At 38.4% G+C, this 25,583-nt stretch overlaps 1 protein-coding gene across 2 annotated transcripts in view; it reads right to left on the reverse strand.

Annotated features, from left to right (window-relative positions):
- The window catches only part of LOC129730392 (homeotic protein antennapedia), a 215,350-nt gene that overhangs the window by 17,679 nt on the left and 172,088 nt on the right, over nucleotides 1-25,583 (reverse strand). The window contains exons 3-4 of one of the 2 annotated variants that reach the window (XM_055689707.1): nucleotides 7,531-8,844; nucleotides 7,254-7,452 (exon numbers count right to left, since the gene is read on the reverse strand). In XM_055689707.1, the coding sequence (XP_055545682.1) occupies nucleotides 7,254-7,452; nucleotides 7,531-8,040 (709 nt within the window). In that variant the 5' untranslated portion in view covers nucleotides 8,041-8,844. Of the gene's footprint in view, nucleotides 1-7,253; nucleotides 7,474-7,530; nucleotides 8,845-25,583 lie in introns of both variants that reach the window. The other variant, XM_055689698.1, reaches the window with a different exon arrangement.

Consider the following 25,583-nt stretch of genomic DNA (forward strand, 5'->3'; position numbering starts at 1 on the left):
AACTGGCCTCTCAAGCTTGATTATGTCAGAGTCGAATTGACTCTTGAAATTAAAACCCGACAGACGAAGTCATAGGCAACCGTCCGTCGGAAAAATATTTTTTTTTTCATACTTTTCCAAGAATTATTTCAGCATTTTAATCAATTCCCAGCAAAGAGAAATCAGTTTTTACTTCAAAAGATGAACTTCAAACTCTTATCACTCAACAACTATTTGCACAATTGACACAAACTGTATCGTACAACTATTTAAAATCAATCTGCTCTCTGACCATACTGAATAGTTTCATCGTGCAAATTTTCAAGTATAATTGTTAAACTTAAATCAAAGTTTGAATGATGCCATATGGCATCACCCGCCGGGAATAGGTTAAAGCATTCGGATTTGTACCCATCTGCTGGTGCATAAATATAATAATATTTTTTAGAATCATTTATGAGACACCAATCAATAATTTTTAAACCAATTTTTAGTGAATTTCAAGAAATAAACCCTCATCGATTCTATCAATTTTCAAAGTATTTTTTTTTTGTTTTTCAACTGTTTTAAAAATCTTTAAGATAAGTTCCAAATGATTCCAAATTTCAGAACCTTTTCAGAATGTTTTTAGTGTCTCTTAGAAACTGCTAATTATAATTTTTTTGTAATCATTTTTGAATTAATTATAAAATTTCCATGGTATCATATTTTTCAGATATGTTAAAAAAAATTTCAGAAGCATTCTAGAATTATTATCAATTGTTTTTTAGAATTGAATTTAAATTATTATCGAAAAATTTTAGAATCATTTTGAAAAAAAATAGAGTCGTTTAAGAAGCCATGTTCACTTTAGAATAAAAATAATGTGGAATCATCTCTAATATAAATTTGAAATAATTTTGAATTATTTTAGGATAATTTTAAAACATTTAAGAGTCATTCCAGAATTAACTTCATATCTTTTTTCTAATTTTAGAAATTATATCTTTATATCTTTTCTTCTAATTTTTCTTTATTCATTTAGTTTTTTTTGAATCATAGTAGGATTATTCTAGAACCCTTCTGAATCATTCAAAAATCATCTTTAAAGCATTTTGCAATCATTTGAGAATCTTTCGTAGAATCATTTTGACCACTTTGGAATCATTTTGGAATCTCTTTTGAATCATGATCATGGTATCGTGGAATTTTTTATATATTCAAATTATTTTAGAAACTTTTGTGTTTTTTTTTTTTTGACGTAGAATTACGTTTTACGGCACCATCAAATCGGGGGTGCAAATTAAAAATATCGAGAGCCTCAAGAAAATTGTCCAATTTCAAATGCTAATAACTCAGCCAGCTTTTGGCGGCTTTCCTTCATTCTGCTAACTATTGCACTATTGAAAAATGTAAAGCCTTGATTTGAAGGCAGTTTTCGAAAGCTGAATCAAGGTCAAATACCGTTGAACATGGGTATTTGTTAAAAAAAAATACTAACATATATGGAAGAATGATGTTTAGAAACCCTCTCAAGACGCCATTTCGACTTCAGATTCCAGGAAAACAACCGAAAATATTGACGGAACCGGGATGATGTCCAGAGTCGCTTTACGCTATGAACGTTGTTGAAGGAGAATTACTATTGATATTTACCGCTTCAGACCACCAGATTCATTAATTCTAACCGCGTGTATTCTCTAACCCATTGCATGAAATACTTTGACATAAGACAGACAGTCTACGTTAACTTTGCGGTCGTATATCATACACAACCTCTTCAATTTTTTTTAATCATTTTCGGAATAATTCTCAATTTATTTTGGAATAAATCTAGAATTGTTTCCGTTTAGGTCAGTTCAAATTAGTTCCGAATTAGTTTGAAATTATTTTTAAAAATTATTTTGAAATCAATTTAGAATTTTTTCAGATTTTTTTTAGAATCATTCAAAAATAATTCCAAAATCGTGTGAGACTACTTCACCAGGGTTTTCGGCAGTTTTTTTTTTGCTTTATTTCAATGTAAAACCTACATTGATTCAACAGTTCGTACTAAAATCATTTTTGGATCAATTTAGAACCAATTTGGGATTATTTCATATTATTTTAAATAGAATGATTCGAAATCTTCTTAGAATAGAATTAATTTAAATTATTCAAAAATCATGTTAAAAGTATTTAAGTATCGTTTTGCAATCATTTCAGAATCGTTTTGAAATCATGTTGGAATTATTTTTAAATTATGTTTCAATAATTTTAAAATTTTAAAATTATTTCCAGAATTAATAATATTTTAAAATTATTTCTAGAATCAGTTTGAAATTATTTTTTATTCATTTCATAATTTCATTATCGTTTTATGATCCTTTGAAATCATTTTTGAAACATTTTAGAATTATTCAAGAATAACTTTACAGTTATTTCATAGTTACTGTTAAATTATTATTTAGGATTTTTTTTAGATACATTTTCAATCCTATTTTTAGAGTTATTTTAAGCTCTATTTTGGAATCAATTCAGAATCATTCTGAGACTATTTTGGAATCATTTCAAAATTGTTATGACATCATGCAAAAATATATAAAAAATCAGTTTAGAATCATGTTCGAACCTTTATACTGGCCAGATTCACTTTAATAGCATTTTTCAATCGCTTTAAAATTATTTCAGAAAAAAAATTGTTTTTAATTCAATTTTGAAGCAGTTTAGAATAAACTAAGAATCAATTCAAGTTCATTTGAGAATCATGCCAGGATATTTTGGATGTTGCTTGGGAGCTTATTTAGGTGCATTTCAGGCTCACTTCAGAACCATTTTGGAATGATTTTAGAATCGATCATATTAGAATAATTTTTTAATAATTTTAATACCGTTAGAGAAATCTTCCAATAATTTGAGAACCATTTTAGAATTATTTTGTAAAAAAAAATGGAAATTATTTTCAATTTCTTTTAAAATAATATAGAATTGTCTGGCAATTATTTAAAAATTATTTTAGTATCATTGTGTAATCATTTGAGAATCGTTTCAGTATTATTTCAGAATCATTTTAACATCACCTTTGATCTTGTTAGTATCATTTTAGAATCGTTTTCAAAATCGTTCCAGAATTGTAAATCATTCTTTAATCATTTTGTGATCCTTTTGAATCATTTTTAATTTATAGGAATCATTTGAGAATCATTACCGAATAATTTCCAAATTATTATAGAATAAATCTAGAATTATTTTTAAAGAATTTAAAACTCATTCTAAAATCATTTCCTATTCAGTTTCAAACCAATTAGGAATAATTCAAAAAATCCTTTTTTAAAAAAAACATGTTTCAAACATTGAAGAATCGTTTTAGAAACGTTTTGGAATTATTTTACAGTCACTTTAGACAAAGTCTTTACTTTAGACAAGTGGAATCGCACGCTAGCCTGGAGGGCTAATAGCAGGCTAGATCACCTAGATTAGTTTAGAGAATACGTAATCGATATTATTTTTGGCACTTTTTGCATGTTGTAGGATAAGTACAACGATACATCGTGCCCCAGTGTTGAGTCGAGAAAATTTCCAGCTCGAAAAGATCCTCGACCTGATCGGGGATCGAACCCGACATCACCACCGTGTGCGAAATCATTTAAAAATTCTAGAATTGACGAAATTTTTGAATCAATTCTTAATCATTTTTGAATTATTCTAAAATTATTTTGAAATCATTCCAGAATAATTTGGAAACTATTGAGAATCCTTTAGAAATTATTTTGATATCATTGTGTAATTATTTTCGAAAACAGTTGTAGATTCAGTTCGCAATCAATTTAAAATCATTCGAAACTTATTTCAGAATCATGCGGAAAGTATTATGGAATCACTTGAAAATAAATTTAGAGGCGTATTAGAATCAATTAAAACTTATCCAAAATCCTTTGAAAATCTTGGAAATTTTGTTAGAATCGATTTCAAAAATATTTTAGAAACATTTTAGAATAATTTTGACATCATTTAGAATCAAAATCACTTTTAAATCTTTTTAGAATCATTTTTGAATAATTCTGTAATCATTTTATGATCGTTTAGAATCATATTTGGGTTACTGAAATTCTTTAAGAATCGTTTTGGAATTACTTCTAATCATTCCGGAATAACTTTCAAATTATCATAGAATAAATCCAGAATCATTTTGAAAGAAATTAAAAGGCTTCCTAGAATAACTCCCGATTCAGTTTGGAATAAAAATCAATTTTAAAAATTATTTCGAATGATTCTAAATTATTCAAAAGCATTTTAGAATCAGTTGGGCATCATTTTACTACCATTTAATTACTTCAGAATCAATTTAGATAAAGGAATCAATTGAGAAGTTTTTCAGTAGGAGATATCGTAGCCTCAAGGTTACAAAGTCCACTTCGACAAGGGATTGGCCATGAGTTCGAATCTCAGTAGAAGTTCGGTGTCAGAGGGGACTTTTACGCATGAGTTTGCTCTTAGGATTTTCTCTATCTTTTTACTTTGAATCCTCAATCACACTGATATCTTAAAAAACGAGAATACGCCTTAGGTAATTTTGATTGGCGATACTGCCATACTGGGTAATAGCAAGGATAGGTAAAGAAGAGCAGTCGAGAGTCTATAATCATGTAGTAGAACTAATGAGTAAAGTATAAATATCCGTCACTTACCACGGTGACATGTGAATCTTTCCGTAACAGTTGTTGAAGATGCAGGGCAAACTCGATCTCTGGCAACAACGGTTGTAATACTTTCTTCTTCTCTAACCTAACCAACCGTAAGGAAGTACCCAGCACCGTTATCGATCTATACAAAGCGGAAGCTACTGAATTTTATACTACTTCACTGGCTCAGATCTATCACGGAGAGACAACTATGATATGTGATGTCGTTCAAGGTTAGGCTCAATCGTAGAATCATTTTAGAATCTTTTTACATCCTTCCAGAGTCACTTTGAAGTCATTTCAGATACCTTCAAGAATTATTTTGAAATTATTTTTTAGAACTTTTTTGGAAGATATTAAGATCACTTCAGAATAATTTTAGATTCCTTTAAGAATCTGTTTCAAATCTTTTCGAATAATGTTTGAATCATTTGAGAATTGTTTTAAAATTATTTTCGAATCGTTTCAGCATATTTTTAACAATTTCTAAATTGTTACGGTAAAACTTTATTCAAGTCTTTGAAAACTTTATGCACTTCCGAGTTTGATAGGGGCACCAAAATTCACAAAAATGCTTCTAAATCTATGATATTTTATATTTTTCCAGTTTGAGGTTTGGGGCAAAACCTGCGTTGAGCAGTGTAATTATTTTGGAATAATTTCCAAACACTAAAACTTAGTATTCGCTCAAATTTGATTGAGAACCGATGTATTTTTTTTTTTTTTGAACATTTGTAACGTATATCTTGGTAAAAAAAATCCAGTAACTGATGCGTTTATCAAAACTGGTAAACCATGAACTGTCAAAAAGGAGCGAGTATTTAAGTAGAGCGTGAGAACTTTCTTGTGAATCTCTTTGATATAAATTTCTTTGATGTTTTTAGCTGTAAGCTGAATGTTCAGATTATTTCACTGAGTTGTTTTAGTAAAAATTTTGTAAACGAATGTAAACAAATTAACGACCCATAAAAATGTGTTTGAGTGTGAGAGCAATCAAAATTCCCAACATGGCAGCCATCTTCCAGTTTACACTTTTAGGCTATCAAAACCGAAATCGATTTTCAATGTGTTGCTGCACATTCGAGATAATGGCGGTCGTTTCATTAGATGCAGTGTAATATCATTACCGCACCAATAGTCGCACTGCTTGAATGTTCTAAGCGCGGACGCGCTCTCGAATGATTGATTGAGCTTTTTTCTCTCTCTCTTTATTATTGTTATTACTGCTGTTCAAAAAGTAGTGCAATAGCCGCTACTCGGACCTGTCAATCAAAACGAAATAAGCGAATCCCAGGGCTAGGGGCTTGATACACGCCAAGATGAAGAATCGAGTTGGCCATGACGTTATTACCAGTTTCTCATTGTCGGTTGGATTACCGGGGGTCGAACAACCGTCCGTCCGTCCGACCGCCGCCGCCGACAGCAGAAAAGATGACTGGTTTGGGTACCTTAAAATTAAAAAATCATTAGGAAGCCATTTTAGTTTTTTTTTCTCTCCCGTTGTTGCTTCGTACTGGGGTTCCTCAGGTGAATTAAAAGCGTGAGTAAAGGGCAATGAAGTTTCCACATCCGCTATGTTATTATTGACTTCGTGAAACCAGATTCTCGTGGAGAGAAAGTTACGTTAATACAAAAATAATTTTGCTTTGAAATTATGATGAGTCATGAGAGCTCGCATGATTAGGTTTGCGGTTATAGTCTCTTAATTGCTCTGGAATCAACCAAAAATCACCGTTTCGGTGTGGGGAAGGTGAAAAGCATTGGCGACAGAAAAATGATCCTTTATTTTTACGGCCTTTTCCCTTTCATCGCCAGCGGCAAGGAAGTGCAATTTTTACCTTATTTCGTTCAAAAGCGTGAAGCCAGAAGATGGCCAGGAATTAATATTAATACTTTTTCATTAATCTTCAGTCCAGTTGCTTGAATTGCGCGCGCTCTAGCTCTTATATAGGTTTGATGCTGTCAGAATGAGAAATACTCTTCCGCGTGTTCCCGGGCGAAAAAAAGCAATAAAAACACGCCGCTCAGGCAGCAGCAACATAAGAAAGCACCGAAAAAAAACTAAGTCAGGAATTAAAACAAAATTAACTCTGGAGAAGAAAAATTTCTTGCACTGTTTTTTGTTTCCTTCGTTTTGTTCATTGTAACGCTGGAAAATTATTTTAGACGATGGGGAAAGTCTTAAAATTCTTAGAACGAATACCTCTTCATTCAACTCTCTGAAATGTAGATTAGTATTATAGAAACACTATCACATAAAACTCGAAGCAACAGCACCGGAAGGCCTAGGAACTCCTCTCGGGTAGACCGATTACACCCAAAAAATTGTATATACAGTATAGAAGGCCCCCGAAAAAGAGGAAAGTGATTATTAATTTAGATCAAATTTTCCTTCTCTTTCTTTGCACTCAACACGGTTTGCCTCAGCTTGCTGTCCATACAAACTGCCAGTGTAAAAGTCTAAGTAATTTTAGCTTTCCCAACTTTAAGGTTGGAGAGAAGTAACAGCAGCAGCAGCAGCAGAAGCATTGCATTGTTGAAGAATTCTAATGACTAATAACGTCGTGCCATGTGATGTGGCATGATAAATCGGGCGTCGTTAATCTTGTATGGCGCTAGAAGGCAAAAACTCACCAAACTGACTCCTCATCCACGGGTAGAGTGGCGACTGTAGGCCAGAGTTAGAATTTTGACTATTTGGCGGTGGTTGCTGTCCTTGGTGTAACTGTGGAGGTTGCTGGTGCATCATATTCGGTGGTTGCTGCGGCACAACTCCGGGTGGACCACCGCCAGCGTTTGTGTACATTCCCATATGCTGCGGGTTCTGGTGCACCTGATCGGGAGAGAAGCAATCCTAATATCAACGGTATAATCTTATCACTTTTCCTGTGTGGCATTTTTTAACACTCACCTGACCCTGTGCGTGCGCCATGTGATGCTGAGGTATTGTCATTTGCGCAGTGTTCATATGATGACCCAACTGTTCTAGCGGAGGGGACCCATTTTCAGCACCGTACGTTCCGAGCCCGTTCGGACCATTTCCGACTGCGGCCTGCAACTTACAGCTGGCGTAAACTATCGGTTGCTGCTGTTGAGCTTGTACTTGCGTTTGCTGTAACGGATTGCCATTCGTTTGCTGAGGTATCACTCCACCCACCTGACTCGAAGGACTATCAGCTCGCGCATAACCGGCAGGATCCATGTTCTGCTGGTAGTATCCCATTCGGTCGTACGGCGGAAAGCGCGGATACGGTGGCATATTTCCCTGGCCCGCATGACTCTGACTGTGATGATACATTTGCTGACTAGTATCTAATCCGTCTACACTAGTTCCAGGATAGTGACCGTGCATGTCTGAATTCATATAGGAATTTGTAAAGTATGAAGTCATACTTTCACAGTTATTTGTACTCATCGTCATTATGCAAAGTTTGGTTTAGTTTTGAAGCTTGCTGTTTGTTTTAATTCTTCGGCAAAGCTTCCGAAAGCGAAGAAGGACGTTTTCAACTGTAATCCAAAACACGCAGCTCCCGATCGTGGAGGAGTTTAGTGATCACCCATCTGTCTCATCTGGGCCTCGAATGATGATCGATCGAGATCTAGATCGGCTCACGAAAAGGTGGTAGTCGTAAACTGGAATCGTAAACACTCGCACACACTTGCACTTAATACTTTTACTATTTTCTTAAAATAGACTTATTTCATATATATATAAAACTATCACAAAAGCTTCTTTATTGTGTATTGACTTTTCTTGACGAATTTATGCCTGGCATGCGTGATTTTAGGTGAAGATGATTTTTTTTGTTTTATACAACTGGGTGAGAAACACGATGAACAATACTCGCTCTAGGGTTATTTTTTTTGCTCTCTCTAAAAACTAACGCAAATCACAATCAATCTTGCAGGAAGCAACACTGGGAAACGAATTCAAAACTTGCCCACGTACACGCACTTCAAGCATATCCATACACACGCTTATCGTATCCGAGTTTCGATTGTTGGTTTTTTGGTCGCTTGGTGGCCGAGAGCCGATATCCGGAGGTCTCGTCTCTGCTGCAGTAAACAATTTTCAATAAATGTATATGGGTATCCGAAAAAATTGAAACGGAAAAACGGATCTGGAACGAAACTGCTGAGAAGCTGCTTTCAGGTAAGATGGCCACTCATCGATGCCTATCGGTTGCTATTACGTTAATAATGGCTCAACGGGCAACAGCTTTTCCTGTGGAAATAAAAAACAGAGTAGAGAAAAAAACATTCGTTAGTAATTCAGCTAATGACTGATTCAGGACGGGGCTGGAGTAGGATTGAAACTGAACCACACATTTAGGAAAATCCCGGACCAGGAGGATCGTAAGTTTTTTTTGGGGGGAATTCTGGAGCGGATTTTTTTTCTGCATGTGTGATTTTTCTTACGAGAGCGACAGACGCTAATGGAGCTTGATTTTTCTGTTCCGTCAAAGTTAATACCGGCAAGAAATTTTATGATGTTCCAGCCGTAAGTAGAGTGGATGCTAAATATGGGAATTGGTTTCAAAAATACATTGCGAACTGTCAAGAAGTTGGAAGAAGTGTAGACAAAGGATCCCTATGAAATATTTGTTTATATTATTATTCCAATTTTCTATGTAGATTACCTAACCATTACTTTTACAATTTTTAACATTTTCAACATTTTAGATTTGTTCCAGTTGCTTTTGACCTTCTTTGAATTATTTTAAACCGTTTTCTGCTGATTTTAACGCCAAAATATCAATTTAAAAAATATATTCGAACAGCATTGATATTCTTTTAATGCGAGTATATAAATACACTACCCACCATAAGTTTGAAATCGCTTCACTAAATATTGCAGCACCCCTCAAAAGTTTAGCTTCACCTGAAATAAGGAGATATCTCATGATTCCGCGGTCTTCAGTAGACTTTTTAAGAGGGTTGCAGGATTTTGGACAGTTCAGAACGAAATTTCTCTATTACGTAGCGCTAGTGTGCATGCAATTATTCTTGTTTTGAAACTAACTTATCTCACGATCCTAATTTCTTACAAAGTTGTGGTCTTTAGTTATTTTGTACTGTGATCTTAGCTTATCTCACAATTTCGACCTCCAAGAAATTTATGATCACAGTTGTTAGAATGTCAGGGGTAACAGCCTAGGCGGCAACCATAAATTAAGTAACGCTAAAATGGAAACGGGGTACCCTTGAGCGTTACGAATTGTTACATAGGGGAGAGGGGAGGTGATATCAGCGTTGCGTAACAAAAAATCTCCAGGAAGGCAATACTATAACTTCAAAAACGAGCATTTTTATATTTATTTAAAAAAATTGTTTTTGTTTTTTGGTGATTCCGACTTTCCAGAAAGTTTTATTCTTCTCTAAAATGTTCAGAAGATAACGAACTTTTGGCTTTGGCTTAGTACAAACTTTTGTGCGACGCTAATGAGTATGAATTTTGTCGTATTTTGACCTTAACTTAACTCACTATTCTGATCACCAAGAAAGTTGCGATCTTTAGTGAAGTTTTTATCGTATTTTCACTTTATATATTTATATAGCATCTTGTAATTCCTACAAAGTGGCGGCTCAGAAGTTCAAAGGCTTTTGGTGAGAGGAAAGTTTAGTGCGGAATACTACCGTTATGTGTCGCTAGTGTGAACACAATTCTTAGTATTTTCACGTGAACTTATCCCGTCATTCTTGCTTTCTAGAAAGTTGCGGTCTTCGATTAGTGCCGAGCCCTATCCGATCGATTCGGCGGAAAAGTGGTCTTAAGCACAACCAAGCGTTCTCTGATTTTTCGAACAACTTTCCTGAAGACCACAGCTTTGTAAGTAGTTGAATTCACGAGATAAATTAAGTTTAAAATATTCAGAACTCTACGCACACAAGCGCCATGTTGCGACTGAATTTCAGTTCATTCCGTCCAACCTCGACCCTCGACATCTAAAACAACTTTGTTGAAGACTGTTGACTGTTTTAGATGATGCTATATGTTTCGGGGTGCTGCAATATTCAAACTGATTGTTGCTCAGTGAAGCGATGCCTAACCTATGGCGGCCAGAAACATTGACCTTTTGTGATATCGCCCGGGTGTATGCAGTATTCTGCACTAGTATTATTAGCAATATCACAATTGAGAGTAAGTGACATGATTATTATAATTCGTGCATGTGTGCTGCCTCCGATCAATATTAGAAGTTTCAACTAAATGTTTCTGTGGCTAGTTTTGTTGTTTGAGGGTTTTTTTTATCAAGAGATATTTGTCGAGGTTGATTTTACTTAGATTCTTGTCGAAGCGAGTTTTGTAACCTTGGGGATACGAAGCTCGTTATAATAAATTTTTCTTAAAAAAAGGTAAACCAATTTCCAGGCAGTGAGATCGGTAACACTGTTAAGCCTGTACAAGAAAAAAAAACCGTCTCCCGAAAAGTAGAAAAATTAAGATAGTTTTCGGTCGGACCCGAATGACGATTAGTTAAAAGGTCCTTAAAAATAAATAATAAATAATAATAATAAGATAGTTTTTCGGGAAGTAAAGTCGTTGGAGCCGAGTGCGATTTAATCAGCTTAACTTAGTGGAAGTGAAACTTGAAAATGTTGAGGTTGATTCGCGTCGTCAGGGTGTCACTGTATTAGTGTGTATTAGCACCATGCCTCATAGGAGAAACGAGGGTCAAAGGATAAGCATTATTATTGGTAGAGTGCTCAGACTGAGAAGAGTTTTTGATTTAGGACTTCACGTGTCTATCCATGATAAGTACTAAAATCACCAAAAATAATACTGATATCAACATTATTCTAAGAGTGAAGAGTAGAGTGATTAGCGCGTGAATTTTGTGTTGGTTGAGTATTAAGAGAAAAGTTTGTTTGCTTGTGTTGTTCCCGATAAATGTTTGCGTGTGTGTGCAGATGTGATGAATTCGATGTGAAGTATTGGTTTTTTCCTTGTTCAATTACTCGGTGACCGGTGAGTAGACGCTAGTGGGGTTATGAGCGTGTGATGCCTTTGGCCGCTAGTATACTGGGGGCGAAGAACGTCTCTTCTCACGTGAGGAATAATATCAACAATGGGAAAATGTATGAAAAAACCAGTAGGCTGCTTCCCTATAGAAAGCATCGCGTAACTATTTGATGTTCTTTGGAAAATCGAGGACTAATCACAAAGAATTATAGTTTCTTTAGGGAAATATGGCTGGAGACTTCAATAAGTTTTGAATGGTTTTCTAGAAACCGAGGAGATTATGTCGTATGCTGATGTGCAGACTATTATTTCTTTCGGTACTTTGTAAATGAATTATAGATTCCATTTATCTCGGTGTGCATTTTCTTTCCATTTCTATCGATGACTGTTTTAACTTCTGAATAATTATTTTGACTTTTTTAGGTTTTGAATGATTATTATGTGAACTACCCATAATATATAGAACATAGACATTTGTATATTTTATCATAGAGCCAGAATTCGTGAAACGGATCACTGAAAATCTCGATGTCTAATTTTTTCAAATAAGTATTAAAAACTTCAAGAGTTTTACTCGGGAAGTTGATTTTCCAATTTTTATTGAATTTGAGTAAGTTTTCAAGTTGTTATTGTCATTAGAAATTTAGGTCAAAATTGTTTTTAAATAGACATAGCTTTGAAAATATTGCATAAAATTTGATGAAATTTTTACAGCAGATGCATCCTAAGGCCGAGTGGAGTCAAACCAGTGATTCCCTCAAAGTGCCTAGGGAACTCTGGGAAGATCCATGAAAAATAGGAGCCCACACGAAACCGTCCACCGCCTGGATCTAACGCGAATTCGAAACCAACAGGAGCCTTATCATTGGTTGCGATGCCAACGCTCATCACACACTGTGGGGTAGTACATACATCAACAATCGAGATGAGTGTCTTTTAGAATTTCTCTCGTTAAATAAAATTGATATTCTCATTAAAGGAAATGAACTCACGTTCATAAATGCTGTTAGACAAGAAGTCTTAGAGCTGACCTTGTGTAGTTCAGCAATTTCGGAGAACTGGCATGTGTCGAGCAAAGCTTCTATGTCTGACCATAGGCACATTTGATTCGAGTGGGAGGGTGGTTCATCGAACCAGGTCACGTATAGCGAAAACCAACTGGGATCAATATGCGCCGGAACTCACATCGGAAACATGTTAACCATAATTAAATCGATTCAGCAACTTGAGTCAACCTCAAAAGCAGTATGCGAAGCAATAATCTCCGCCTATAACAACAACTGTCTTACTAAAAATGTCACTTCTTCCAGGAATGTTCCCTGGTGGAATGACAGACTCGAGCAGCTTCGTAAAACAGCACGAAAACTGTTTAACAGAGCAGAAATCTCGTCGGATTGGACTCCGTATAGAGAAGCCCTAACTGAATACAACAATGAACTAAGGAGATCCAAGCGAAAATTTTGGGTTCACACTTGCGAAAGAATTGAATGCTCCCAATCGTGGCGAGACTTCGTACGACGCTCGCAAAAGACCACTCAAACGGGCTAGGGAATCTAAAAAAGAATGACGGCTCGTACCTAAAAACGCTTTCTGAAGCTTTAGGCTTAAGCATAGCATAGCATAGCATAGCATATTTGATCGCCCGTGTGTTGCCCGCGATTGACCAGAACCAGCTGAAATTGCACAAAGAACCGTCAAAATGGTGCCTAGGAGTCGCAAGCCATTTTCAGTGTACAATTCCTGGTGATTTTTCTTTTCACTGGTCAATAACGTAGCTGGCCACGCCCAATGCAGATCAATAGAGGAAGGGATATCGGGAGTGTTAGTTTAATACTTGTTGCTACTAGAGACCGAGGAATCCTCTGCATCATCCACAAGTATCAAAGGAAGGAATTAGTGTTAGTGGAAAGGAATTGATCTGGATCCATCGAGGTTGATGGTGCGATCTTTTCTACACAAATTCGCGCCCGATATGGATATTTCTCGGTCTCTGCGCAACCGGCCATCAGAAGACGATATAAATAGAACCGCATCACGATCGCTGTATCGGCATATAGAAGAATCGAAGTTTCTAGGTATCATCGGCAACCAATCGTTAACAGTCTGTATCACACCAAACTTCGCGTTTCATCCCATGAACTATTAAAATTTACCTCGAAACGAATGAATTTCGTAAAACGCACCGCACGCCGAACGCAAACTACTGGTACCAGCTCAAAGAACCGTTAGAGCGAGTAAAAAAAACCCACAAGGCACACCCGAGCATTATACGATGTAATGGTCATTGAGCTCCGAAACCGCTGTATTAAGATAGTTACACTGAGCGCTGTCAAAATAACGTGCACGAAACTGAGCTGACCTCCCCGAAGTAAACAATAGCGTGCTCACTGCACTCCGGAAACTCCTAGATAAACAAAACTCACCCGGGCCGATGATGCGTTTCACCGGGGCATTATGGACGACCGCTCCATTTTCTCCTACCGACGCATACGCGACACGACGTTTCGCACAAAAGACACCTACTGAATATAAAAACTGACAAAGTTCCATGCATTCATAGCCCAAAAACTTAAAAAAATGCAAATAAGCATATTAAACAAAAAAAAATTCCAAGTTTATTATCAAAATGCCAAAATAATTGCAATCAAAGTTCAGTTGTCGTGAACTATTTTCACGCCCAAAACGATTTCAACATTATTAAATAAAAGTTACTTATGTATATCAACATTTGTCCAAAAGCTAGGAAAATCATAAAACAAGAACATAGAACTGAATAAAATGTCAACGCCCTGCCAGGACTCACAATTGTAGACGATGCATCAATCGCATGCCGCATTGTCATGCTCGAATGATAAATTTTGAAACTATATTGTAAAACTGCCAATTTTGACCTGTGAGAGTGCACCGTACAATCTGGTTTGTAAATATAAAAAAAAAAACTCCACCCGCAACCGAAAAGCAACCACACTTTGTGCACCCAACAGATGACACATTTACACTTCTGGCAAAGTCCTAAACCCGCTAAAAACCACTACACACAGAGCCTATGCATTCTTAAAATGTTTGATACAAAAACTTATACTCATCTGTTTTATTTTGGTTATGCCTATGCCAGCGAAACAAACGCCGACAAGCACAGCGCAACACTAATCTCTTCGCTCTCTCGCCAGATATTATTGTTCTCTTCGCTCACACCGCCATGCATTCCATTTTCGCATGTTAATAACGAACCGCTAGTTAGCGCGACGCACAAAGTAGGCACTTACACTCACGCAACTTAGCTGGCCTTACAATTTTCAATTGCAATTCGAGGAAAAAATACTATTTTCACGCAAAGAACACTGTGTTTTTCACAAAACCTTCACTTTTCTCACTTAGACAAAGCATCACAGATCACAACTTGACACTTTTTAACAAGTTTGGCCACTTAATTCACCAAAAATTATTAACTCAAACGGATAGCTTTCGGGGCACGTATTATTAGTTGGCCGTGATGCCAGCCTCTCGCTTTCTGAAGCTTTAGGCTTAATGATGGAAACTCATTTTCCGGGTTCCACTTCTGAAAACTGTGAAACCAACTCAGCCTGCGACATAAGATGTTCTCGAGTGATCACTGCAAGGTCTGATAGGTTGCGAACAGAGTTGCTGGGAAGGTTTTCACAAGGGCCAGAATGGAAAATGCGGTGTGATCCTTCCAACCTTATAAATTCGCTGGTGCAGATGGGATTCTACCTGTCATTATGCTTGTCATTCTCCTCAGTATGTGAAAAGAGCAGGGAAAAATTTACCGCGCACTTCCCTTTCAGAATGTGCCGGCGTGTAGCAAATGCTTTCACCACACTGCTTCTTTCTCAACTCCAAAGTGTCTCAACCAAGGTTGTTAATCGATAACCTATCGTAAACGCTGATTACGATACCGTCTGTTAACGTTATCGACGATGACACTAACGTCTTCAGACATTAGCGTCATTGCCAAGTACGATAATCACTGGACGGTATCGCAACAATAACGTCTGATAAACAAATTCACCATTTGATTTCACTTTGGCTGCTGTCCTGGATAGCAACACAAACAAAGCAGCATTTGGTTCAATAGTAACGGATCGGCTCGTTGCTATTGCATTGCCAAACTTATGAACTCGTAGCTACTTGAGAATTTTCACCTTTGCGGGTTGTTATTTTCCAAGAGTAAATAGCAACGCTCGGTGCGGTTATTTTGATGACAACCATGAAAATAACCGCACCGAGCGTTGCTATTCAGCCAACTTCAGCAACCGAAATTTAGCAACTGGTGCACTTGCTCTGACGAAACAAAAGACGTTAGTGCGCTGATAACGCCTGGTGATTATCGGCACCGCCGATAACGTTAATGTTTGAAGACGCTATCGTCATCGTCAATAACGATAGCAGACGTAATCGGTATCGGCGATGACGATTATCGACGATAATCTATCGTATTAACAACCCTGGTCTCAACCAACTTCCAGAGAGACAAACACACTGCCAGCTCACCCCACATCTGATAGAAACAAGAGGGGTGAATCACTCTACAAAGAAAACACAGAAGTACACCACAGTGTCCACTGACGAGTAGTCCCGAAAGTGAAAAAAAAACCTGCCGGGCAAAAGTGTAGTCCTCGTGTAGCTACACCGCGAAAACGAATTCGACCAGAGTAAACTCGACCGGCACGAGCAACGCAGTCTATTTTTTTTTCTCCCAATCGCTTTTCCTCTTCTGCCATGCTCAAGAAACAAACTGTAAAACGCACCGCAGATAGCTCTGCTGTGTAATTATTGTGCGCAGGGTTGATATTTGTTGACACTCTTGAGTGAAAGTGAAAAAAAGCATCCATAAACGTTATTTTTTTACAATCCTTTCAGAGTTCTCCCTTCCCGCTTTTTGCATGGAAGTTAACTGTCAAAACACCTCATTATATTTCATGCGATGGAAGCAAGACAACAAAATCAGTTTATCAGTTAACGAAGATTGTCAAGGCATCGGTCAGTGTCAGTGAAAAAGTGTTTCGGTGAGGTTCATTTTGTTGAGTGGACTGTTTGTTTTTCTTTTTCGCTTTGAGGTGAAGATCATATGGTTGGATTTGTCGTCAAATTTTATTCCGTAACCGTAAACGATGCGCGCGATCTATTTCATCTGAGTATAACAGTACGTTACTAGTCTGAAAATCTAGTGAATCTGAAAATTGAAAATGACTGGCTGTAATTTTCGAAGAATTTTGCTGGGGAAAATGACTTTTACCAGCACTGATTGTGCGTGATGTCCATACGTGTGAGAAAGTACACCATAGTTCATTGTCTCGCAAGAGAGAGATTTCAGATTTCACCGCGGTGCTTTCAGGAAGCTCACCAGATGAAAATCGTCCGTCGTTCTCTTCTAGCATGTGCGTTGATTTGCTCTTTAGTGTGAAAGTAGTTGTTTTCGCAGAGCAAGATGTTCTCCTGCACTCTAGAGGTTTTCTGAGGAGAAAAGACAAGCATGCCTGCCATGATTCAAACTAAACCCATCTCTTATTGAAATTTTTAAGGCAAGCCCAATACTTCACCACATACCTTCCGCATGGTGACTAGTAAAGGTAGTCTTCATCAAAAGCAGGGAAACGCGACAAGTCACTCCCAATAGCATTCAGACCCATCAGTTTATCATCAATTGCTGAAAACGATGGAGAAGGCTATATACGACTACCATGGCTACATGGCTAAATATCCACCATCTGAGTTCCAGTTTGCTTATCCAGCTGGAAAATCAACGATAACAGCGTTACTACTCGGTTGTGACAAAAGTAGAAAAACCCCTTTCTTTGAAAGAAGTAGCCCTGTGCGCATTTCTCGACAACGAGGGAGGCTTTGATAACTCTTTCCGACCGGGCCCATATGAATGCGTAGATAGAAGGTGACTTAAACTAAACCTTTTCTAGTCTTATTCATTGTTTTATTGCTCACAACGCTAGTGTCAACATCGCAGCTGCTACGAAAAATAAGAAACCGAAGCAAGCAAGTGTTTTTATATAGGAATTACTTTGATTTAAGTTTTGTTATCCGTCATTTTTTACTTACACAATTGTGTGGGCTCGGTCGGAAAGGGATAATGCTTCATATTTAACGGTGACATAAGCCATGAAAAAGAGATATTTCGATCACAAACAGATGAATAACCTCAGAGCTGGCTGGGTAGTCAACCATCGTGACTGCAACTAAAGGTTGCCCGCAAGAGGGGTTCTCTCTCCCTAGCTGTGGTCATTGGTGCTTGACGACCTTCTAAGGGACCTTGAGGTAGAAGGGTTTGAAGTTGTGGGCTTTGCTGACGACCTAGTTATTGTGGTTCGTGATAAATTCGACAATGTGATATCAGATAGAACGCAGCAGGCTTTGAACCTTACACGCTCTTGGTGTATAAAAGAAGGCCTGAGCATCAACCCAGCAAAAACATCAATTTTTCCCTTCACAAAAAGAAGAAAACTGCACTTGCAGTCTCTACATCTTAGTGGGGTAAAAATCAAACACAGCGACTCAGTTAACCCTCTAGTGCCTAAATTAATTTATAATTCTAGATGCTAAATTAACCTGGAACGCACAATTAGATTCAATAATAAGCAAGGCAAACTCAGCGCTGTGGGTTTGTTCCAAGATGGTGGGAAGAACTTGGGGCCTAAAACCAAAAATGGTAATGTGGGTGTATGGGCGCCAAAAACCAAGGAGACCACGGCAACGAGGAAGCTAGATAAACTTCAGCGGCTAGCTAGTGTTACCATTACCGAAGCAATGCGGAGTACACCTTCCTTTTGATCAACACGTTCAACTAGAGGCCAAAACAAGTGCACATAAGTTGAAACGACAAAAGATGTTACTAGACGGGGATAAGATGGGTCACTTTTAATCTATTTTTTTTCTAATTTTAAGATCTTCAAATCTCCTACCTGCTGAACTAGCAACGAACATGAACAGTGATTGGATGGAACTTAGATTCAACAACGACATCCCATACTCAGTGTATGAATCATCTCGCTCAGTATGGGATGCGGGAGGACCTAGCGTACGTAATGGATCGATCAAGTTCTATACTGACGGTTCAAAAATGGGGATCGTAACAGGAGCGGGAGTGTACGGTACTAGAACAGTCATTCAGGCTGAAATAGCCGCCATTATAGAATGTGCAAATATCTGCCTGAAAAGGAAGTTTAGACACGCCAACACCTGCATGTTCTTTGGACAGTCAAGCGGCACGTAAGGCCTTGAAAGCCTACAAGTACAGGTCTAGAATTGTCTGGGACTGCATTTGCCTTCTACAACAGATGAGCCAGTTGAATTCTGTAAATCTTAACTGGGTTCCTGCTCACTGCGGAATAGAGGGCAATGAAGTTGCAGATGGACTCGCCCGATTTGATTCCCAATTAACCTTGAAAGCTGAGTTAAAGAAATGTGAACAACGAGACATTACATTCGATTGGAAGGCCGTGAAATCTCTTAACCAATCAAAAAGATTTATAACACCAAACGCAAACATTTCTCAAAAGTTGCTGAGTCTCAATAAAAGCGATCTCCGTATATTCACTGGCCTAATAACTGTCCGAGCAAACATCATCTTCAGAGAATTGGTTTCACCCAAGATGATATTTGTCGCTTCTGCAACTCAGAAAGCGAAAGCTCGGAACATTTGCTCTGCAATCGAGGTGCACTAATTAAACACAGACTTCAGTACTTCAATAAGGGCTCCCTAGAACCCAAGGAAATCTGGTCTGCGCCGCCAGTCAAGGTAACTAGTTTCATAAAACAAGTTATTCCCGATTGATGATTAGTCCACACAGAGGAATGATTTTATTTAGAAACGATATTCGACATTTCTACAACAGTTCTATGATTGGGCACAATAAAAAGCAGACGAATGAATAACTACACTGAATTTCTGTTCTTGCAAAGGCGATTTCAGGAACCCACAAATTTTTTTATACAAATTAGTTTCACATTTCCCAATGTAAATTTTTTTGAATTGTTTTGAAATTTTTTCTTTAATTTCAAAAAATTTCCATCATCGATGGAAAATTTTGTTAGTCTCATATATTTTGAGTTAAAAGTTAACAATATAGAAAAAAAACATCAGACTTTAGGGAATTGGAGAAGGTACTACCTATCAGGTGGAAGCTGGAAGAAATGTCTGCTATATTGATATTCTTTCTACAAAAACACTCACACTCAGTGTCCGCTTGTCTGTGTCTAACCCAAAAATCTCCACTAAAAACTCCCTTCCTGTCGTGCAGAAAATCATCACTGTATCGGTTGACTGCATGTACTTAAAAAGCCGTCGTCGTCGTCGTCTTAAATTTTTTTATTCTCATTTTTACGCCGGCATATAAAAGCCGACACCGTTACAAGCAAATTCCGTGTTTTCTGCCGAGAGCAACTATCAACATCGGAACCAATGTGTCAGCCAGTCAAAGGGAACGTATGCCGGCTTAAGTTACTACTGATGATGAGAATCGTTCTCCTAGTCTGCCTGCTTCGGAAATCTTTCAACCGACGACGACGGCGGAAAGCCTCTGGTTTATTTTCGAAAATGAATAATTTGATTTCATGCTATTTTCGAAATTAGTAAACCACGTGAGGCAGACTGCATGTCAGGTGCGTGCCCTGTGTCCCGTGATCTGCAAACAGCGTGTAATCATAATTGCTCAATCCGAGATCCCACCGTCAAGCCGTCAAGTTTCCCGTTTGTGGCGGTGGATTCTCTTTGCATCGATGGAAAATCCATCGCTAGAGAAGACATTATTTGCTGGAGTGATAAATTAGCGAGCAGATCTTTCGGCTTGTAAACACAACAAAATGGCATCTTTGGCAAAGAGCTTAAAAAGAAAGAGCCATTTTCCTATTTTTTTCTGTCCCTTCGTCCTCCAGCTTTCCTTCTTCGGGACGGCTGCTGCTGTTGCTGCAGTTCACCACTTTTGTTTTGCTATTTTTTACGAGATTCAGCGAAACGTATCGCGCTCTTTTTGAAGCGGCGAAAAACAACTTCTGTTGCCAAACGTAATTAATTTTTATGTCTCGGTGCTGATCCTCTGAGAGTATAGTGTCGTACTTTAGCTTTGAGAACAAAAAAAAAAAAAAGAATCCGACGGCGGCGGCGGCGGGAGTAGGAGGTAATCCAGAGAGGACACGTCACCCGCCATGAAAACCGAATCCATTGCGCAAAACTTCGCTCGGTTGTTGTTGTACCAGAACGGCTGTAGAACAAGAAATAAGCGAAGTTGTTTCAAATAAGCAATTAATTATTCTGCGTTTCGTTGACTAGCTCTTGGCGGATGAGTTTATGAATTATGAAAGACTCGTTCACTTTGGCACAAAGTGGTTGACCATCATCCTCATCATCATCATCATCATCATCGTGATTCTCGTGGTTTTCCCGCACACTGCATTTGCCAAACGAAATCCCCAGCATATGATGTGTGAGACGTTTTGGCTGAAGAATCGAGTGAAATTTCCTACAGACAGCTGTTTGACCTTTGCCATAAAATCAAGTAGCGATCACAAATATGTTTATGAAGGAAAGAGAAAAAAAAAGCGTTAGTACGGCCTTCATCTGAAGTAACAAATACGGGGAACCATAAATCAACATTAATCGTTTCCGATTATGTTGAGTTCGCTAGATCAAGTGGGCCTCTATGTTGAGGACATGTTTTTCGGGTGGTTTTTCCTAATCCTGTCTGGTACTACACAAGCCAAAAACTGGGGCATGATGCGTTCCACTCCAAAGAGCAAGACAAGTGTAGTGTAGGAATATTACTTCATTGGTTTGTTCAATGTGTCGCTTCTAGAGCCACATTCATCATTGGATTTGATTAAATTTAATTGAATTTAAAGCTAGTAGCTTCTCTCCACATACACACACGGCACGTAACAGAAGACACGCAATGAACCGCAACATGGTTGATATGAGAGTTTGGATGTCATGCTGTAGGGTAATGAACGACATTTTGAGCCACTTTCTTAGCCCAGAGTATATCGCACAAGCGTAGGTATAGTTTACCCAGCTGAGAACTTCGCTTCAAGATTTAGCAACCTGTTCGAACCCCGATGCATACGAGAAGCACTGCTACATTCTTCGTACGTCTAGGTTGGAGGACGAATGGTTGGGGCAGGCTTCCCTCGTCCTTGTTTCGGTTTTCATTGCATGGATTTTCGTTTCCTGTTTGCAGGCGCTTTTGCCAGTGGCAAGCATTTTCCCATCGTCATCAGATTTTGCAGTGGCGAAGGCAACAATAGTTCTGCTTTTGACGTTGCTAAATCATCATATTGCACGCCATCTCGTATCTAAACTACTATACGGCAATGATGACAATGATGTTGTTGATGCTGAAATTGCATGAGACTTTCTTCCTGCATTACGCACCTACCAGAACCAGAAAATCGAATCCACTATGGTGAAGCGGTGGAGATGGAGACTGGGGGGTGGGGGCCGGAACAACGCTGGACAGGGATGCTGGGCGTTCTGTTTAACAAAAGGATAGCAGTATATATACACACACGTATTTATTCACACTCCGGGCTTTTGTTCGGATAGACGTTGACGCTTCGAAGAGATGGCGAAATGTGCTTGCATTGGCAATGGAATTGTTATCTGGATTGAATTCCTGCTAAATGGCGTGAATATTTGCAATTTGATTTGATTAATTTATTACATTTCTAGTTCTTACAGCGTGCGGGAGGGCGATTGCTTTTATTTTGTTTGTTTGTGTTCGAAAGCCACGCACACAGAATTTAATCGGCTATGCAACAGATTCGTAATAACGTCTCTATTCGCGCGCATCATGAAGCACAAATGTTACCCACTTGAGCAGCACATGCATTAATCGCGCAAGGCAGATCATTTGGCGATAATAAACATCTAAACTGTTTTTAATTGCATTTTAATAATTTTATAAAGTCACTACACCCTTCCCACATTCAGCAGTCGTTCGTCGAGTCAAGTCGTGGCAGAATCATGCAGCAGACCGTGCAGGGAGCATAGGAGCACACACACCGTCACCAGCACTACACCGCAACCCCTTCACGAGGCTGCGGTAGTGATTGAAAAATGAGTAGCCATGTGCATCATCCGCACCGTCGTCGACGTTCTCCGACTGTCTGAACTTGTAAAACTTGTTTTAAGCCCGCCAGTACAAAGTGGAAAAGATGCATCTATACTTGCGACGTGCGGAATAACGAACCGTTTTTCCTGCCCTTCCCTGCCGGGCCTGCAGAATGAACCGAGCGTTTCACCGTAGGTAGCGATTGTGAATGACGGTGTCGCAACCAACAGTTGCTCTGTAGGAGAAGTTAAAGTGTCCTCTTGCACTTTTTTTCCTTACATTTTAACTGCAGTATCAAATGCTGTTACCCGGAAAGGGGTCTCCGAAATAACATGGGTGAAACTAACAGATGAAAAATCGCTTTCTTTCTTTTGATGCCCTTTCCTTCAGAGGCCCTTACTTTAGGATTTATCCAGAGGGTCCTTTTCGTCTGCCCAACCGGTGTAACGTCATGTAACGCTCCAGCGCTGGCACCGTTATGCTTCGATGATTCCATTCAAAGCGGAGTGCGTTGAAAACTCCGAAAAGTATGCAGCGTAAAGGGCAGTGCAAAAGCGCAACAATGAAAGCTTTTCTGGCAGAGCGCTGCAGAAGAGGCAAAAACAAAACAAAACAAAAAGTTGCCACAATAAAGCAGCAAAAACCGGTTCGAATTACGTACAGTGAATTCTCGTTTTAGGCGGCCAGCCGTGATCTGCTGCTTTGTGCGTCCTTGTTTAAATATGATTTCATAATTCTTTTCTCAGTGTTCATGAATGTTTGTTAACTTCAAGTAAATGATCAAACAGAAAGTACACAAAAGGGACTGAAAAATCCCAAATGATTTTTTCTTTACTCGATGTTTTGAATTAACGGAACGGTTCAACCCGTTTAATATGAACTATAACGTTCAATAGCGAAACGTGAGAGAAACAAGCAATGTTTCCCTCTTTTGCAAATCTGCTATATTCGGAAAAAATGTAATGTAACGTAGTGAAGTACATGTTGATTTGGCGTTCAAAATCGTTAGTGATGCAATTAATGCGAAGGCCTTCCTCTTACAATCGTAACATGCAGTGTGGCGAAAAAGTTCATGAAATCCAATTCCCTGATTTTCCCTGATATTTCCTGAAATATAATATTAATTTCCCTGATATTTTTCAGCATTCAGCACAAAAACAGTGCAACGTGAATAATGAACGCAACTCTGAAATCCCATCGAAAAAAGTATTCAATCGGATATGAAACCGAACCCTTAAGTTCCCGAATCAGCCTTTTATGCTACAAAAAAATCAGTTTTCCGCTATAGTCGTTTAGGAAAGTATCGCATCTCGGTTAATTTTTTTTTCCTGGATATTTTTAAGTTTTTCCTGATATTGGGTTGGGGAAAAAGAAATGTCGTATTTTGTGGCAATGGCAACACTTGAACATATCTTGTGTTATACTTATCGCGTCGGGTCATGCTATACGGCTATTCATAAACAAAAATTGGTGCTACAATTGATGTTTTGACAGTGTAGTGATCGTACGTTCCAGTCTCAAGTTATAGCGCGCCAAAGATGTAGTGCACCATGCAAGAAACTCGTCATGTTTTACGTTTTTACTACCTGTGAGGTAAAAATGCAACGAAGGCGGCCAAAAAAATTTGTGAAGTTTATGGGCCCAATACTGTACGATTCGCACAACACAGCGTTGGTTTGATTGATTTCGTTCTGGTGTAGTGGCTGTCGAAGATACACCCCGTACTGATAGGCCAATCGTCATAGAAACCGATGAAAACGTGGAAATCATCCAAGTAGATCGGCATGTGACCATTCGCTCGTTTGGCCAGGAGCTGGGTATAGACCATAAAACTGTCTGGAACCATTTGCAGAAGTCACAGTGGATCACGTACGACAACCTCAAGCGAAAAAAATCGTGGTCGAAGTGCGGTGAACCGACCCAAACTATCGCCAAGCCCGAATTGTCGGCCGGGAAGGTTTTGCTGTGTGTTTGGTGGGATGGAAATGAGTATGAGCTGCTCAACTATAGCCAGACCCTCAATTCGGTTCTCTACAATGAGCAGCTTGACCGTTTGTAGCAGGCGGATTGGTCAATAGGAATGGTGTTGTTTACCACCATGACAACGCTGGCCTCATACATCTTTGTAACCCGCCAGAAGCTACGGGAGCTCGGATGGGATGTCCTATCGCACCCACCGTATAGTCCGGACCTGGCACCGAGTGATTACCATCTCTTTCGGTCCTTGCAAAACGCTTTTGGTTGATACTAAGTTGGACTCGAAAGAGGCTTGCGAAAACTGGCTGTCTGAGTTTTTTGCAAATAAAGAGGGGAGGTTTTATAAAGGGGGCCTTCTAAATGGCACCAAGTTTGCGAACAAAATGGCGCATATTTAACTTAAATCGAATAATTCTAAGTATGTTAAATAAAGCGTCAAATTTCGATCAGAAAAATGACATTTCCTTTTCCCCAACCCAATATTTCCTGCTATGAACGAAAAATGAATTCCCTGACATTTCCTGATTTCCTAGGTTTTTCCAGGTTTTCACCCTGTGATTCATGTGTTAGAGACTGCCATTTCTATAAAATCTTCTGAAAATTTATCGTAGTCATTGATAGGACGGCTTACCAGCCGAACTTTTCAAAGTTGGGAGCGAACGGCTGTGCATTGCAATTCACCAGATTATCCTGAGGGTTTTGTCTGAGGAACAGCTACCTACGAACTGGTTGGAAGGATTCATATGCCCTATCTACAAGAAGGGACATAGACTCGATTGTAGTAAATATCGTGGCATAATCCACCTCAATCCCGCTTACAAAATTTTTTGGTTTTGCTAAGTCAGGATAACGTATCATAATTGTAAGTGGTCATCATGATATGACGCATATATAATTCCAATCTGGTATTTTACTTCGCATTAAGCGCACAACCGTACTGGAAGTTGT

The sequence above is a fragment of the Wyeomyia smithii genome, chromosome 1, assembly GCF_029784165.1.
Source record: "Wyeomyia smithii strain HCP4-BCI-WySm-NY-G18 chromosome 1, ASM2978416v1, whole genome shotgun sequence".
In the NCBI taxonomy this organism is placed as follows: Eukaryota; Metazoa; Arthropoda; class Insecta; order Diptera; family Culicidae; genus Wyeomyia; species Wyeomyia smithii.